Consider the following 16,580-nt stretch of genomic DNA (forward strand, 5'->3'; position numbering starts at 1 on the left):
TTTAATTAATTAATTTAATTTAATTTAAGAAATTAATTGATTTAATTGAAAATGAATGTTCCGCATTTTTTGCAAAGCTTTTCCAAAACATCATTTCACACATTTTTTGTTTAAACTTATATTCGTTACCGCCTCTTTTAATTTATTGGATTGGGAGTGGAGCATGTTGTATAAACTTACAATTGAAGTTAAGGGTTCATTGTGCACGAGTCGTCAGTTCAAATCAGTTTAAATAGAATATTATTGGAAACCACTCCGAAAGGAACTGTTTCAGACACGCGAATGTAGGCAGGTTTTTTTAAATGAACCTTAAACGTATAAAAAGGCGTAGAACTCGATTGAACAGCTATAGAGGGATGATATTTACAGGCATCCGTCTGGACTTTTTATGTCTAAATCTACATTATCAAAGTTTTATTGTAAATTTGAAGGCGTCAGGAAATCCATGACACTTTTTATATAGCTGATTAAAGTGTTTTTACTTTCGGCACATGGGTCGTTCCATTTTCTCTGCAACTGTTTTTTGGAATTTCTGGTGGAATAAATGTTCAGTTCTTAACAAATTACACAAGCATACAAAACAAATGTCCAAATCCAAGAGATGCACATATCATTTCCAAAGGAACTCGACGCGCTGAATATAATCCTGTAGTAAAAAGTCATAATTTACCGATGAATTCAGAGGAAAGTGAAACTTTTGGTTGAAAACGCCAAAAACTGATTTTTTCCTAAATTTTGTCCTAATATAATTATCAATTTCCTAGTATTTTGAAGGGCTGAACACGATGCCATTAGTAAAATTTACCCATGACCTCGATATTTCTCAGAAAATTCTCTATTTCTGTGAAAACTGATCCAAATATGGGTCAAAACTGATTAATCCTAAATTTTTTCCAGACATATAATTTTGGAAGAATTTGGCCAGTTTTCACTGAAATACTGGATTTTCTAAGAAATATCGAGGCCAAATTATACATTTGGACAAAATTTAGGAAAAAATCAACAACTTGTATTAGGGCGTTTTCACACAAAAATTTCACTTTTCTCCGAAACTCATCGGTAACTCATGAATTTTGCCTACAGGATCCTACAGTGGGTAGCCAAATTATTAGGGACAGTACTCAGTTTCTTCTATTTTCTAGTTTGACTGAATTTTTTGAACAAACAGTTGGTCCTATGGCTTGTAGCTATTTTCTTGATTCAAAAGAATGTATTATTAAGATCACGAAAACAACAAGTTACGTGGGCGAAACTATTAATTTTTTTCGTAAAAGCTGTATGTGCATCACTGGAAATCTGGTATAGTTAATCTTAATATTTAATGATGCACCATTTGCTGCAATTAGAGCTTCTATGACTCAAGGCATGCTCTCTATACAGACTCTATAATTCTGTTGGAGTTCGACGTGTTGATGCCATTCTCTGATGAAAGTTTCAACCAATTGTTGCTTGGTGGTGATTACCTCAATAGCAATCGCCCGTTTGGTGAGTTCTCACATGTTCTCTATAGGGTTCATGCCAGGTCAGGGCAAAACGATAATGTCTTTTCCGCCAGGAATGCAGTAACACTCCTGGCTTTGTGGCACGGTGCCGAATGGTGCAAAAAATGCACTCTGCATCACCAGGGAATCTTCGATCTGTGGCAGTAGCCGAGTTTTTAGTACTCGCTTGTACGGATCCTTCCTCATGATCCCTTCCACGATGTATAGGAGCCTTATGACCTTGGCTGGAATGAAAACCATACCATGACACGAACCGGGTATCTAACCCCCACCACAAGCCAGTCTGGATGGATCGACTCTCTCCAAGTCGTCATCGGAGAAATGAAGTTTTGTCGATCAAAATTTGAAACGTTGATTCGTCGGAAAATATTGAGAAAATCTTTATTAATACTATTTTAATTAGTTGTTCTCATTAGAGTGCAGTCTGCAATAGTCCTATTCTGGTGTTGTCAGGCTCATTGCAGCCATATCTTCTTCATGACCTTCATCAGAGGTGGTTTTTTGATCAACAACGACCGATTAGGTCGTTTCTGCCAACCACCTTCGGACTGTCATTTGGGAAACTACAATTCCTACCTTTGTTTATTACAGTAATCCTATTCGAAATATCAATAACGTTTTGTGACAGGAAAAACTCACGAAAAACGATTCAGAAATATTTTTTAGCATCTCTGTGAAACAACAGTTTGTAACAAACTACCACCATACGGAGAGTAATCCCACTTATCTGATAAATGATGCAGGATACCAGGTTGCCACTCAACATAAATATTAATAACAGTACCAGCTGAAATACAAAATAAAAAAACCTTGTGAACATCTATTGTTTTTTCAAAAAAAGAATTTGAAGTAGAAACTCCATAAATGTGAGTATTGTCCACCCACTGTATTTAGCGCATCAAATTCCTTCGGAAATGATATGTGGGTCTCTTCTGGGTTTGGAAATTTTTTTTGTGTGTTTGTGTTATTGTAGCCGAAGGCAGTAGGTTATCAGAGCGTCAGTAAAGCACGAGTCCCCCATCCTTTCCGTTGCTTATTTGATGAAATAAGAAAATATTAATTCGTTATTTCAGTAAAAATAAATGAATGATAAATAGACAATTTGGCAAACCCAAGTATAATCTTTAGACGTAAATGCCTATTACTTTAACGGGTCACTATTTAGTGTATATTTTTCTAATTTCAATAATAAAATTATTACCGGTATTGAACTACACCAGATTCATGGGGTCAAAATTAAAATATTTAACTAAACTTATCTCTATCGATCAGTTCCTATGACCACGTAAGACTTAAAAACTTCAAACCTATACTCTAGGGCAAGGGTCGGCAAGTAATTTTAGGTGAGGTCCGGACACTTTTGAAATTTTTTAACGAGATCCAAACAAAATTCTTGCTAATTTTTTATTTTCATTTGCACTCAAATTTAATCTGCTTACTAACCATTAAGTTACTAACTCAAATCAGTCGCAATTGTAAAATATTAGAAAAAATTATAAAAATTTATTTGAGTAATTTATACTTTCAAAACATTTTTGGCGGTCCAGTATTTTACCTTCCGCGATCCGGACCTGGACCGCGGTCCGCCAGTTGCCGACCGCTGCTCTAGGGTTTAAAGAGACAATCGTATCTGGCGATAACTGGAACTGTCAGCTCTGGACATTCCTCTGGACTTGCATTTTCATATATTTTTGGGAAGAGAAGCCAGGTAGGCAGTATAAATATAGTATATGGGATACGACTATTTAACTTCTTGAGACCGAGTAGCTAGTAGTTTTAAAACTTCAGAAGGTGTTGAAGCTGTGTCGAATTACCAGAAGGCTCTCGCGCGATGGCGACATAATAACAGAGTGATTCTGGTTTGAATCATCATCACGATGATGAAGATAATGACGCTGACGATGATGACGATGATGATGATGATGATGATGATAATGATGAGGATGATGATGACTTGGAATCAGAGACTATTAGGGAACGTCTCAGAGAACCTCAAGCGATTTTAGAACCGACGATGTGTGTAATAAATGGAAAGAAGTCTAAAATTAAAGTTGAACATGCGCTTATCAAATGTTCGTGTGCAGCGGGTAAAGCGGATGCAAAAATCGGGTTTAGCGGGTGAAGCGGTGAAGATTGTTCTTTCGAAAATCAGAGAAAAAAGTGCAGGCATCACTTTTCTGTTACGTGCCGATTTTGCAAATATTTTCCTCGCGTTCGGTGCAAATTCAACATTCAACAGGTTGGAGAAATAGCCAATAGGAGTCGCGGATTACATTTTTCATTTCCAATTAAAATTATTAATTATGTTTACTCAACTATCAAATAAAAATTTCAGTGTATACTAAATGAACAATAAGAATTGAAATGAACATTAGGGGGTCTGGGCAATGGGTATTCTAACAGCAGGCCATCCTCCACAGAGCCTAGTCCGAAAACAAGTGCAATGTAAGCCTGTAACGTATGGCGACGACCTGGTACACAGACCAAGGCATATCAATCCGAAAAACTATGATACTTTAAATATCAGCAAGGGACGAAGCTTTAAAACCACCAAAACTGGCCTATTCTCTATACGCCATACTAGAGATAATTATATAATTCTAAGAAATGCATTACAATTTATTATCAATCAGGTCAGGATCTGCGATTTCTTCACCGGAAAGAAAATATTTCCTCGTAAAAACTTCTTTAAGGGTATTTTCGGTCTTTGAGTTTCCGCCTTCATTTCTAAGAAATACAAGGTGGCCCACCGGGAACTGTGTCGATCGATATCTAGGAAAGTATTGCTCCGAAAAATTTGAAAATTTGGCAACATGGCAATGTCCCTAGGGTGAACACAACTAAAATATCTAGAACTTTCCAGCACTTTCGGTTAGACCGGAAGTCGACACCAACTTTATTTTAAATGGGTTTACTGCATTTTCGGATTCTACGTGAAATTTGAGGGTCGCTTTATTAAATATTCCCTATACCTAGGAGTTATGGATTTTGAGATATTAATTTTTAAAGAAAAAATTTGACAGATGCAAGGGTCCGCGGAGATGCTAGTAACTCTTTTCAGGAGCATTATATCATGCAGATTTTTGGTACCTGTAAAGGGTATAGGTAACGCTAAATTATGGTATACCAACAAATTAAAACATTTACTATGTGTTTTATTTTTGCTGTTACATTTTGATAACTTTGTTAACTTAACCCTGAATCTTTTTACCCTGTCGTATGCAGATTGAAATTTCCTTTCAATCCAAATAAGCATTGTTATTACTTTTAGGCCATTACTACTTTTAGGGATATTTGCAATTCTCTATTTTTTGACACTTTTACTCGTATCAGACCTGTTGTCAAATTGTCCATGACCAGAAACACTCCAAAACAATTAAAATAACTTGACATTTACCAATAGTTTTTACTAAAAATTTAAATAAAAATGCCTGAGGATCGATTAAATTATACTTATGAGGATTATTTTAATTTGTTTGTTATTTATGGAAAAAAGTAGCAGATTCTCTACCTGTACTTGAAATTACTTTGTCACATTTTCCATAAATAAACAAATTAAAATAATCCTCATAAGTATAATTTAAATGATCCCCAGGCAGTTTTATTTAAATTTTCAGCAGAAACTATTACAGACAATAATTTGACAATTAACTTGACAAATGTTATTTTAATTGTTTTGGAGTGTTTCTGGTTATGACCAATTTGACAACAGGTCTGATACGAGAAAAAGTGTCAAAAAATAGAGAATTGCAAATATCCGGCAACCCTAACAATGATTTGAAAAGAAATTTCAATCTGCAAACAACAGGGTAAAAAAATACAGGGTGTTTTATTTAAGTTAACAAAGTTATAGCTGTTTGAAGTTATAAAAATGTAACAGCAAAAATGAAACACCTAGTATTAAATGTTTTAATTTGTTGGTATACCATAATGTAGTGCTACCTATGCTCTTTACAGGTACCAGAAATCCACTTGACATCACGCTCCTGAAAAGAGTTACTAGCATCTCCGCGAACTCTTGCATCTGTCAAATTTTTTCTTTAAAAATTAATATCTAAAAAACTATAACTCCTAGGTATAGGGAAAATTTAATAAAGTGACCCTCAAATTTCATATAGAATCGAAAATGCAATAATATATAGGGTGTCCCATTTACAATAACGATGTTGGTGTCGATTTCCGGTATAACCGGAAGTGCTGGAGAGTTCTAGATATTTTAGTTGTGTTCGCCCCAGGGACGTTGCCATGTAGCCAAATTTTCAAATTTTTCGGAGCAGTTCTTTCCTAGATATCGATCGACGCAGTTCCCGATGGGCCACCCTGTGTAAATAATAACGATGGGTTCTTCTAAGCTTGATTGAATTTTTATCCTAATCATGCTTGCCAAATGCACTACACTGGAAATTGAGAGACTAATACTTCTTCCTGTGCATCAATTAGTTTATAAAAGTTCGGCATTTGTTCCGTTTCTTGGGAACATAACTCAAATTATAATTTAAATTAGAATGCTCGTCGGATTTTGATCTACTTTCTGCTATTCAAAACGGTCTCATTTAAATGGATGTAAAGCATAAAAGTTCATACTAATCAGAACTTCTTTTCAAAAACCTCTGAATATATTTCATTACACTCCAGATATTTTTTACCTTGATATTATTTTGTTTCCATTGGAAGCCTTTGATTCTAATAAAGTACTAGAAAATTAAATTCAGGAAAATAGATATCTACGCCTGTAGATATATAGTTTCATTCAAAACAGAATTTTGTTGTTTAAATGTGACGAAAATAATAAGGTTGAGAAATACTAATAATATAAGTGGAAAAGAAAGACAGTATAAATGAAATGTATAAGTAGATTTCTATGAGTTTATTACTTGTAGATTAAATGAAATACTGGTTTGTTTTTGGTATTGAATTATATTATCAAATAGGGGTCCCAAGGACATACACTTGATGAAAAGTTCCGTAACATATTTCATTCTATAGCGATACCAAAAACGAAATGAATAATCTCAAACTGGTTTGACAGATGTAAAGTGTCATTATTGCCTGATTCTAAAAAATCGTCCTTTAATCAATTTCTTTAAAGATTCTTCAAATGTATCAATTCCCGGATTGGTTACTACGTTGTTGGTTGACGTTTTAAGAGGCATACCGCTCTCTTCTGAAGAATCTCTGAAATTGGAGATTAAGTCAGATGGTTGGTGCTTATATTTGCTGTTCCACGAAGTTCCAACCCTTCATCTTGACGTTTTTCTGATGGCTCATTCGATATTCCTCTTCGCATATCAATTTCCCCTAAAAGCAATTCCTCGTCTAAGTGTTCCGGTTCGCAGATGGCCCGTGATTGTTGTATTGCTAGATGTTAATGCAAGATAAAGTGTATTTCAAGTTTTAATTTCTTTAGACTATGAGCAAGCATTAGGGATTATGGATAACTTCTTTGTTTCTTTTTCTAAATAGTTGACAGAGAGCTCTCTGTCTTAGAGTTAGTGACAGTGTTGTACCTTCTACAGTGAATGCTAATATTAATTAACCTTAAGTCCGCTCGAGAATATTCATATGAGTTACGTGAGTTCTCAGCAAGCAACCAATTAGTAGTTAATTAGGGAACTTTGCTGCTAGTTATCCAACAGTTATAACTGCAAGTTATTGTCCAGAATCAGTGAGGAAATATCTAGGATGCTCCGGAACTTATTTAACTATGTGAATATCTCGAAATTATACATTTTATACATCATTAGTGGTACTAACTTTATACTTCAATATACGTCACAGGTAATTTTATTATTAATTTCGGATACTGATGGATCTTATCTTATATAGAACATGAGAAAATATAAATCCGATAACGATAAAGAGAATACTTATGAATAGTTATGTAAATATATTAGTTCCAATGTTTTTAGTACCGATTAAGACTTGGTTAATCACTCTATTAGATTGTGTGCAAATATATGTGAGTACAGTTATTTGATGAGTTAATCAAGCCCTTATCGGTACTTAAAACTAAGTTGTTATTAATTACAAACTATACAGGAATAGTTATGAAAGAGTAGAGACTTTATTTGGGAAAATATATGGAATGACAGCAATATTACAACTAATTTTACAAGACATTTTTCTTCAAGAAGCAGTTCTTTTGATTTATAAAAGCTCTATGATTCTTCAAATTGTGAAAATGGGTTAATTTTTCAAAAATTACGGGGGATGTGTACTTAAAATTTGACAAAATTCCTTTATAGTATCGATCTACATGTAAAATTTAAAGGAAAAGTAATCAGTAATATTGGAATTATATGTGATTTGAAGGTTCTCAATTTTCAAAAATAGTTATTTGTCGCTGGCCATTGAAAATAAATAGATTTTATTTGCTTAAATAATTTTCACTTAAAATTTTCGGGTATCTTGATTATTTTACGTAGAATGCAATGTTCAAAGTTTTCAAAAATTACAATGTTAAGGCCGCTACTGAAAATTAGTATAACTTAAAAGTTTTGTAAAAATTCTTGTTTATTTGAGTTAATACACGGAAAACTCCTTTATATAATATTTATTTAAGATCATTTATGAAAATTATGGGAAACAATCACAATTTTTACACATAATTCAGTCAAAACAAGAAAAAAATAATTACCTCAGATTTCCTGCTATTGAAGAGAATTAAGTTAAATCAATTTGATCAGAAACTAGAGGGTGTCCCATAAGAAACGCAGGATTTCATATGAGGAAAAAAGATTTTATTAATTATTAAAAAGTTGACAGTTTTTACATGTTTTCAACATTGCCATTAAATATGAAAGAAGATATCGGATAGACATCCACCGCGACTTATTTGTCATACTCAACTTCTTTTAAGAAAATTATGTATCACGTTTTCGCATACCTGCAGCTGAATTTCGTTGATAATCCTCCGAATGTCTCTGCCTTTAATTCAGAAATGGTATTCGTTTCATCAGAATAAACTTTGGACTTTACGAAGCCCACACTGTTACGTTCATTAAATTTCTATCGTAACAAGTGTACAGTTTCACGTGCTGTTTGGCAGATAGCATCATCCTGCTGGAACCACATATCATCCAAATCCATACAATTCAAAGAGGCCACAAAAAAGTTCAATAGCATCTCTTGATATCGTGCTCCACTGACAGTCACTGCATTTCCAACCTCAATTTAAAAAAAGAACGGACTAATTATACCACCAGCGTAAAATCTACACCACACTGTCGCTCTTTGAATATACAGTGGTCGTTCTCGAGTGACCCGAGGATTGTCTCTGCTCCAAATTCGATAGTTTGTTTGTTCACATACCCACTAAGATGGAAATGCGCCTCATTGCTAAAAATGCATTTTTCAGTAAAATCACCGTCCACTTGTTGATTCTCCAACATCCAATCAACGGATGTCCAACGTGTTAAATGGTCGTCTGGTTTCAATTCCTATTCCTTTGTGGTTATGGGAATTTACGTCACACTATCACTCACCCTGGCAATATTTTCGGCTGAAGGAGGTCAGTACGAGGTCGGCTTATTATTTTATTGTGTGCAATCGAACATGTTTGTTAAAATTTGGCAACTACTCTTTTCATAGTTCTTTCATTCGGGACGTCCCTTCTACCGAAAATTCCACGTAATTTGCGCACAGTCTCAGCCACACACCCTCCGTATTTGTAATGAATTTTCAGAATATTCATTCGCTCATCTGTCGTATAGCGCTACATTTTGTGGATACTTCACCGAAGCTGGACTTAGATGAAATACTGGAACTTATCTAACTTATCCTAAACACCCTAAAATAGAACAATTACCTAAGTACTATGAACTAAGAAGTGCCTTTTAGTTACAACTCACCTTCTGTAGAAGGGTTTAAATTGAGGTAACCAAAACTACCTTCGGAGGTAAAATAAATCTTGGAGCAAAATAGAACGAAATTTATCATGGCTGAACTTCTGCACAAAAAAATGACAGAAAAGCGTATCGGAAAACTTTTTGTGAGATAGACTACTGGATATAGAGACACATCGACGGTACACAGGTATAAGCACTAAAGGGTGGTTTTTCAAATCCCATGAATATGGAAAACCGTAAAATGAATCAAGATCCACCTATTGCTTTTCACTTCACCAAAACCCGTCCATCTCTACCAGCTAAATATTTTTTCTGAGGACACCTAGAGGACACTTTTTGTGGATCTCATTTCAACGATTTTTAAAAGTGGTGTGTTGGTTGTCTAACGTATTGACGACTTAAGACAATATTATTAATAGCAGCAACCAGGAAAACTCGATGCCGAAGAGCGTGTAGGTGCAATTCGAAAAAAGTAAAATATGACATAGATTATACCTAAACGAAGAAATAAACTAAATTAAAAGTAGCGTGATTAATAATTATACGCGCATTAAACCTAATTAACGAATAAATAAGAAAAGTAGCATTTCAAAATGCTACAGCACAAATACTCAAAGAATTAAAGTGTAGGTATTTTAAAAAAATAATTATAACTGAACTATTTTTTGATTAAAATAAAAGGATTTCATATTCGTATTCAGGGGAACACGTAGGTACCCCTAAAAAACTGACCTCTACATAAAATTATACCCCGTATACTAATTAGAGAGAGATTATAAGAATTCAGATTTTCCAAACTACTTCTAATAATATAACCATTTTTAACAACGATGTTTTTAAATATTCATGATGATATTGGTCACAAATGTAAAAATACTAACTTATGGTAGCGACAGAAAAATAATATACAATGTTTTTCAAAATTGCAATAAGATAGCAGCGTTAGAGGAGAGAGAGATGACTAGATTGAGGGAGAGTTACATAATTTAGTGTATAATAATTTTCATTAGCAGATTTTCTGGAGTATTTTGATTTAGATTTTATATATTTTTTATTTGACAAATGAATTTTAAAATTAGACATTTTTTTGAAATAGCAATGTTATCGCATCTAATTTGGAACACTCTATACTTTACTTAATAAAACTAAAAAAAATATTAGATTTTATGAATATCGATTAGAAAATTCTGAAGACGTTGACGGGATATTAGGGTCTAATTTTAATAAGTAACTCCCAAGGAAATTAAAATGTTATTCAAACCGCTGGTGATCTTATCTAAAGGTAATCAAACGTAAGTTTTCGCTTTAAAGTGTAAAATTTTTATAGAGCGCAACATTTTATTAATTTAGTTCTTAATAATTGTAAACAATATTATACTTTATATTTAATTTGCACATTTATAAATTCAATATTTTTAATTACTTGTTATTATTCAATAAAATATATCAATAATCCCGTATTTTCGTTGTTGTTTTCCTACATTTCCGTTTTTTCTGGAACATTTAGTAATTGTAAGTAAAATTATTCTCAACATTGTCCTCTGATTTAGAAAAAAAAATGACTAATCTATCTAAATTTGAGATTTGAAAAAATAAAAAATACAGTATTGTGAAGATAGTGATATTCACAAAAAAATACCGAAGAAACACCAAGTTTAATATATCAAAACTTTTTTTCTAATTAAATTTTACATTTTATATGATTTGTTTGGGATAGTATCTATTTAGAAAAAGATGATATGAATTTTTAAATGTAAATGTGACATTGTTAGTCACAAACAAACAGAAAATGTGTTTATCCTAAATTAAAAAATGTATACAATATTACAAATTTGACGAACAATTAAGAATAATATTTTTATTGTCAAGTTATTCCTCTGAATAAAGTATTAATGAAATTAAAATAAATATACTCAGTTTTACGAAAAAAAAAATTGTGAAAAGGGGCCTTGTTCTCCATCCCTTGTAAATTGTGTTGTATTGATTGAAGAATTACATAGACAAAAGAACCCACGATCAGCCCTCTACTATTTAAACAGCTGGTAATCTGTTTAATCGCAAGTAAATTCAATTAGGTGAGGTTCTTTTTAGTATTGACTTAAAGCAGCGTAGCGAAATAATTTGAATATTTTTTCAGTGTTCTTTCCCTTGCCCTCTTTCATTTAAATAATGGTACTCTGTTTAGAAACCATCAACTTTCAATATTTCTAAAACACAAACAATTTTATAAGAGCCCACACAAAAAAATAAGGGGAGACAAAGACAAATTGGGTAAAATATTATTCTATTGTATTCTAGGCATCTTTTTTTTTGTCTATTGCGATGCACTGCAGTGGAAGATACAATGAGAAATTGATTTCTCGTTATTAATTAGGAGACTTGCGTTTTACTGATTTTTCTCTAATTTGCTAAAATATTTGTACAAACATATTTTATTTTCTGATTTCTAAGTGTGTTGTAGTGCATATTTCTCTTGGTTTTTCGATTTGGCGAGATAGAGGGGAATTAATAAATAAAATATGAAACAATAAAGGGCAATAACAAGCAAGAACAATAAATATTTTAACATTTTAGATTTCATTATTTTACAATTTAAAGCCATAGTCACATGCGATCGTTTTTATAGAGACATTATTAAGGATTTTTCTAAGGACAAAATTTCAACGGATTTTTATTCAGGGTGGTCTAAAACATCAAAGATAAGTAGTTCCATTTAAATGTTGAAAATTGGGTCACTGTTAAAACGGAAGTGAGAAACATGATATACTACTTCTAATTTATTTATGCTCAATATGAAGCCTAATGCCTAATTAGTTACAAGAGTAACATTATTTCGTAAATGGGTGACTACGGACAAAAATCCTGAAATTTTTATTTTTATGAGTGCGTCTTGGAAAATATTTGTTTTACATATGACAGCAAGTAAAAATTTATTAGATTTTTTACAGGAAAATTTAAAAAACACGTAAGAACGACAATTTATTTACATTATTCACATAATTTGTTAATAATTGTAATTTTAGAATTTTTGAGATTGGTTGAATAAAGAATTACAAGACCTTTCAAAAGAGCTATCGCATAACACATATTTGTATTAAAAAAAACAAATATCTCTCAGAACTTACTTTGAAAAATAAAAGTTGAACTGTTGAACTGCGGATTTTTGTTCAGTCACCAATTTACGAAATGATAGATTTATTCCTATCATTTGCACTATACCGTATATAGTTTGGATATATGACAACTATATTCTATTTTATTGTGACATAAAAATCACTCTTTGCTCTACTGATGTGGAATACAATTTCTTCATTTTATTTATTTTAAATACAATTGAGAGATGGTCTTTTTGTCAATACTGTTCTATAAATATTCACACTTTTTTTTAGATTGCTACGTCTTTTATATCGATTTTGCATTGTAATGTTCGCACACGTTCATTGATGTGAATACTTATATTTCCAAGTAGTTACCAGGTAGACAAATTTTACGCCACGCTGATGTGTTTGTATTCTGTTTCAAGCTATATATAGTTCTCATGTTATAAAATTGGTGCTATCCATGGCTCTATGACAGAGTAATTCATTCGCTTTATGAATAATATTTCAAAGAAAAGGTTATTAAAAAATATACTTTCTTCAATCTTCGATATTTATAGTAAATACACATTGTCGGAAGCGAATGGATCATATTTCAAAGGTAGTTTCTTGGACGACTTTTTATTTCATTTCTCTGAAATAACCAATTATTACAGATATTTCAATGAAATCTGTTTTTAGAATAACCGATTATAAATTTATTTTTTACCAATGTTTCTGTTAGAAGAGATTTTCAGAAAAGACAGATGTTTTTAACAAAATGAGACTATTCAGATTTCAGTTTTTTAGTTGAGTATTTGCGGGTGTTCTAACCTTACTAAACTCTTTTTCTTCACAAATTTGCAACTAAATTATATCGTCAAAAGTCAAAATCTGATGGAAAATAAACTATAAACACTGACATTTTAATAGGGTAGAATAGGTCAAGATGAAATGAAGTTTAGTTGTTTGCAAATGATGATTGCAGTAAAAAAAAATAATTTTTCTTTGTAATGGTTGCATTTTAGCAACATGCCACATGAACTGTACGTTAAAGGTGAAAAGACGTAATGTTGTAGTAATTCTTCAATATTTCAGCTGTAGCAAGTATTTTATTTCAGATAAATAATTTAATTAAGTGCATCGTATTGTTACAGTATAAAATTAAATTTTTAATTGGAGGTTAGCATTATTTTCAACAGAGCATTAGAGACAAGAACTTATGCAGGAGCAAATATTTTACTTATCTTAGAAAGCTTACTCATTCCACTCCAATACAAACTATACTCCACGGTAGAAATTATAGAGAGCGATTCATCGCTAGCTTTTGGACTAGTAAGGGGGATGAAGCGTGCCGGGAACGAAAATCCATTGGCGTGTCTGCGTAAAAGGCAACAAGATATAGAAAATAATGAAAAAAAAAATAATAAAACATAACATCTAATATTTTTTACGGTTTACTATAACATGCACTTTGATCCATTTTAATTATTATAGCATTTTAAAACGTCCCAATTGNCATTTTAAAACGTCCCAGTTGTGTTTTTTTAATTTATAAATTTATTATAGCCATGGAATTAGACCCCTCGTCTACGCTTATGCTATGACGTGTCTCAGGACGGGTTAAATCAAGTCCGTTTACACCCACTAAAAAAGCATTTCCCTATTCCCTACCAAGTGCAAAAGACAGAGATAGAATATAGATCGACGTTCAGTGTAACTCGGTCTCTAGACGATTATAGATTCTATCGATGTGCGTAGCGAGCGGCACAAAGATAAATAATATTGAAATATAAAAATCATTTTATATTTTATACGCATTATGGTAATAGTGTTTTTATATTATGTCTTAGTCACTCTTTATAATTTCGACCGCGGAGTATAGGTAGGTAGGTAAATATATTCAATACCAAAAGAGAAGTGCATTTGCATTTAGCAGAAAAACAAAGTTTCCTTTTGAAATTCGTCTTACTAAATTGTTAGTCAAGTGTATGTTTCACATAAATTGTGATGTATATTTTTATTTAGGTAAGTTATTTTTTAAATAAACCCCTTTTCGTACAAAAGCTGATTTAACATTGTAATTTTATTTCAATGACAAACTATTTAGACAATTAAAGTGTATTAAATATGCTACAGAAAATGTTATATAAGTAAGTTCAGTTATTGCATGTTACAAGTTACTTTTTGTTTAATTTCAGGAATAATTACTTTTTTTAACACGATATGGATTTGCACGCAAAAATGGCAGTAAAGGAATTGTCTCCAGAATATTTATATTGCAATTCATTAATCTTGAAATAAAATGTCATTCAACATGCCTTTTACTTTATATAAATCACAAAGTCAAACGGCCTATTTGCGAAAAATATATAATGTTCAATGCATAGCGGTTTATTTGAAATAAATAATATGAAAACCTAACAACATATACGTAGAATATAAAGATTATGCGACAAATTTACAGTAACAATATATCTTTTATAACCTCAACAATGATAAATAAAAAATCATGTAATACTAAATTAATGAATTCCAATAAGCTGGTTAATACACTCTAACCATTTCTTTTTATCAAAAACATATGATGCAACAAGGGAAGGCATAACAATAATTATATCTCAGTAATGAACATATGTTTTAAATTGCCAGTGTTGCGAGAAACAACTACTACGCGGGCTATATGCCCCGACCGGCATTGAATTATACTCACAACACCTAGTATAACAGCTAGGATCGCTCGTCAGTTTTACCCACCACCAGACATAGATCGGTTTCGGACTTATTGATCCTCATTTGTATGTCGTAGATGAGACAACAGATTAGGGCTGGGACATTTTTTAAATTTCGTATTCGAATAGTTACTTCAATATTTATTCGATTATTCGAATTATTCGAATATATTCGAATATTTACATTATTTGAATAATACAAAAAATGCTCGAAATTAGGTGGTATGTAGTAAAATATTCGAATTATTCAAATAATCCAGATAATTCAAATATTACACTATTATAAAATGTAGAAAGTTCAAATGCATTTTAAGAGAGCTGGAATAGGTAATATTGTACAACTTATCCTGTCCTGACGATATACTTTATGAAAGAGAGGCGGGAGCCACCGGGGCAGCAGTTCACGTTAGGACAAGTTAAAGCGCAAACTCAGTTTGCATGACGTCATATTCGACTATTTATCTATTCGAATAGTTAATTATTCGAATAGTTTAATTTACACTCATTCGAATTTATAGATAGTACTAATTCGAATATTCAAATTATTCGAATATGATTCCCAGCACTACAACAGATGAACGATCCAGCTGTTTTAGTGTCGTATACCATAGAAAATATAGTACTAACGTAGAATGAAATGTCCCTAATATTGCCAATAAACCGCGAAACAGCGCCACGCAACGTTTTGGAAGCTTACTACTACTTAGCCCCTAATGAGTAGGCAACACTTTATACTTTGTGAACTGATTACAGCGCCATCTATCGTATGGAAACGACTTCTCACTTATATCCTCTATATTATATTATTTTAAAAGTAAACCCTTATACAAATAGGAATAGTCAAGTGTCAATACTTTTGAGAACAGATTATTTAGTTAAACAGAAAATGTAGCGAAAAACTAATATTCAGTACTTTTCTAATTCGCTTCTGCTTTGATAACGAAACTAGAGGTTTCATAAAATTTGTTTTTCCAGTGCGTAACCAGACTTATACATGTAGATGTATGTCTCTGGCATCTCACTATTAGGCAAAAGTTTTCAGTATTGACACTTGACTGTCCCTATCGGTACAAGGGTTTATTTTTCCAGTTTTTTTTTCTTCAAACTATGGCAAAATATCCAAATTATAACATTTATAATGCCACAAATAAATACAGACAATTTCTTATTTATTATTTTATTATATTATAGTATTTTTCAAATTTTGACATTTGCCAAGATATACTTAGTAAATGGTTTCGATAAGGAAATAAAACATTTTTTAATAATTTTAAGTTTATTTTGTATCTACAAGAAATCCTAATTGATTTATACAGAATGTTGTTATGCATGTACTATTAAAACAATTTCTTGTTATGTATTTAATTGTAAGTAAAAACGACAACGATTTAATTCATTTGCTTCATAAACTTGATAAGTTGG

At 32.0% G+C, this 16,580-nt stretch overlaps 1 protein-coding gene across 1 annotated transcript in view; it reads left to right on the top strand.

Annotated features, from left to right (window-relative positions):
• The window catches only part of LOC108904540 (gamma-aminobutyric acid type B receptor subunit 2-like), an 81,285-nt gene that overhangs the window by 5,777 nt on the left and 58,928 nt on the right, over positions 1-16,580 (top strand). The window contains exon 2 of the mRNA XM_023455105.1: positions 3,352-3,522. Within this exon, the coding sequence (XP_023310873.1) occupies positions 3,352-3,522 (171 nt within the window). The remainder of the gene's footprint in view (positions 1-3,351; positions 3,523-16,580) is intronic.

Source organism: Anoplophora glabripennis, unplaced genomic scaffold (assembly GCF_000390285.2).
Source record: "Anoplophora glabripennis isolate ALB-LARVAE unplaced genomic scaffold, Agla_2.0 scaffold23, whole genome shotgun sequence".
NCBI classification, from domain to species: domain Eukaryota; kingdom Metazoa; phylum Arthropoda; class Insecta; order Coleoptera; family Cerambycidae; genus Anoplophora; species Anoplophora glabripennis.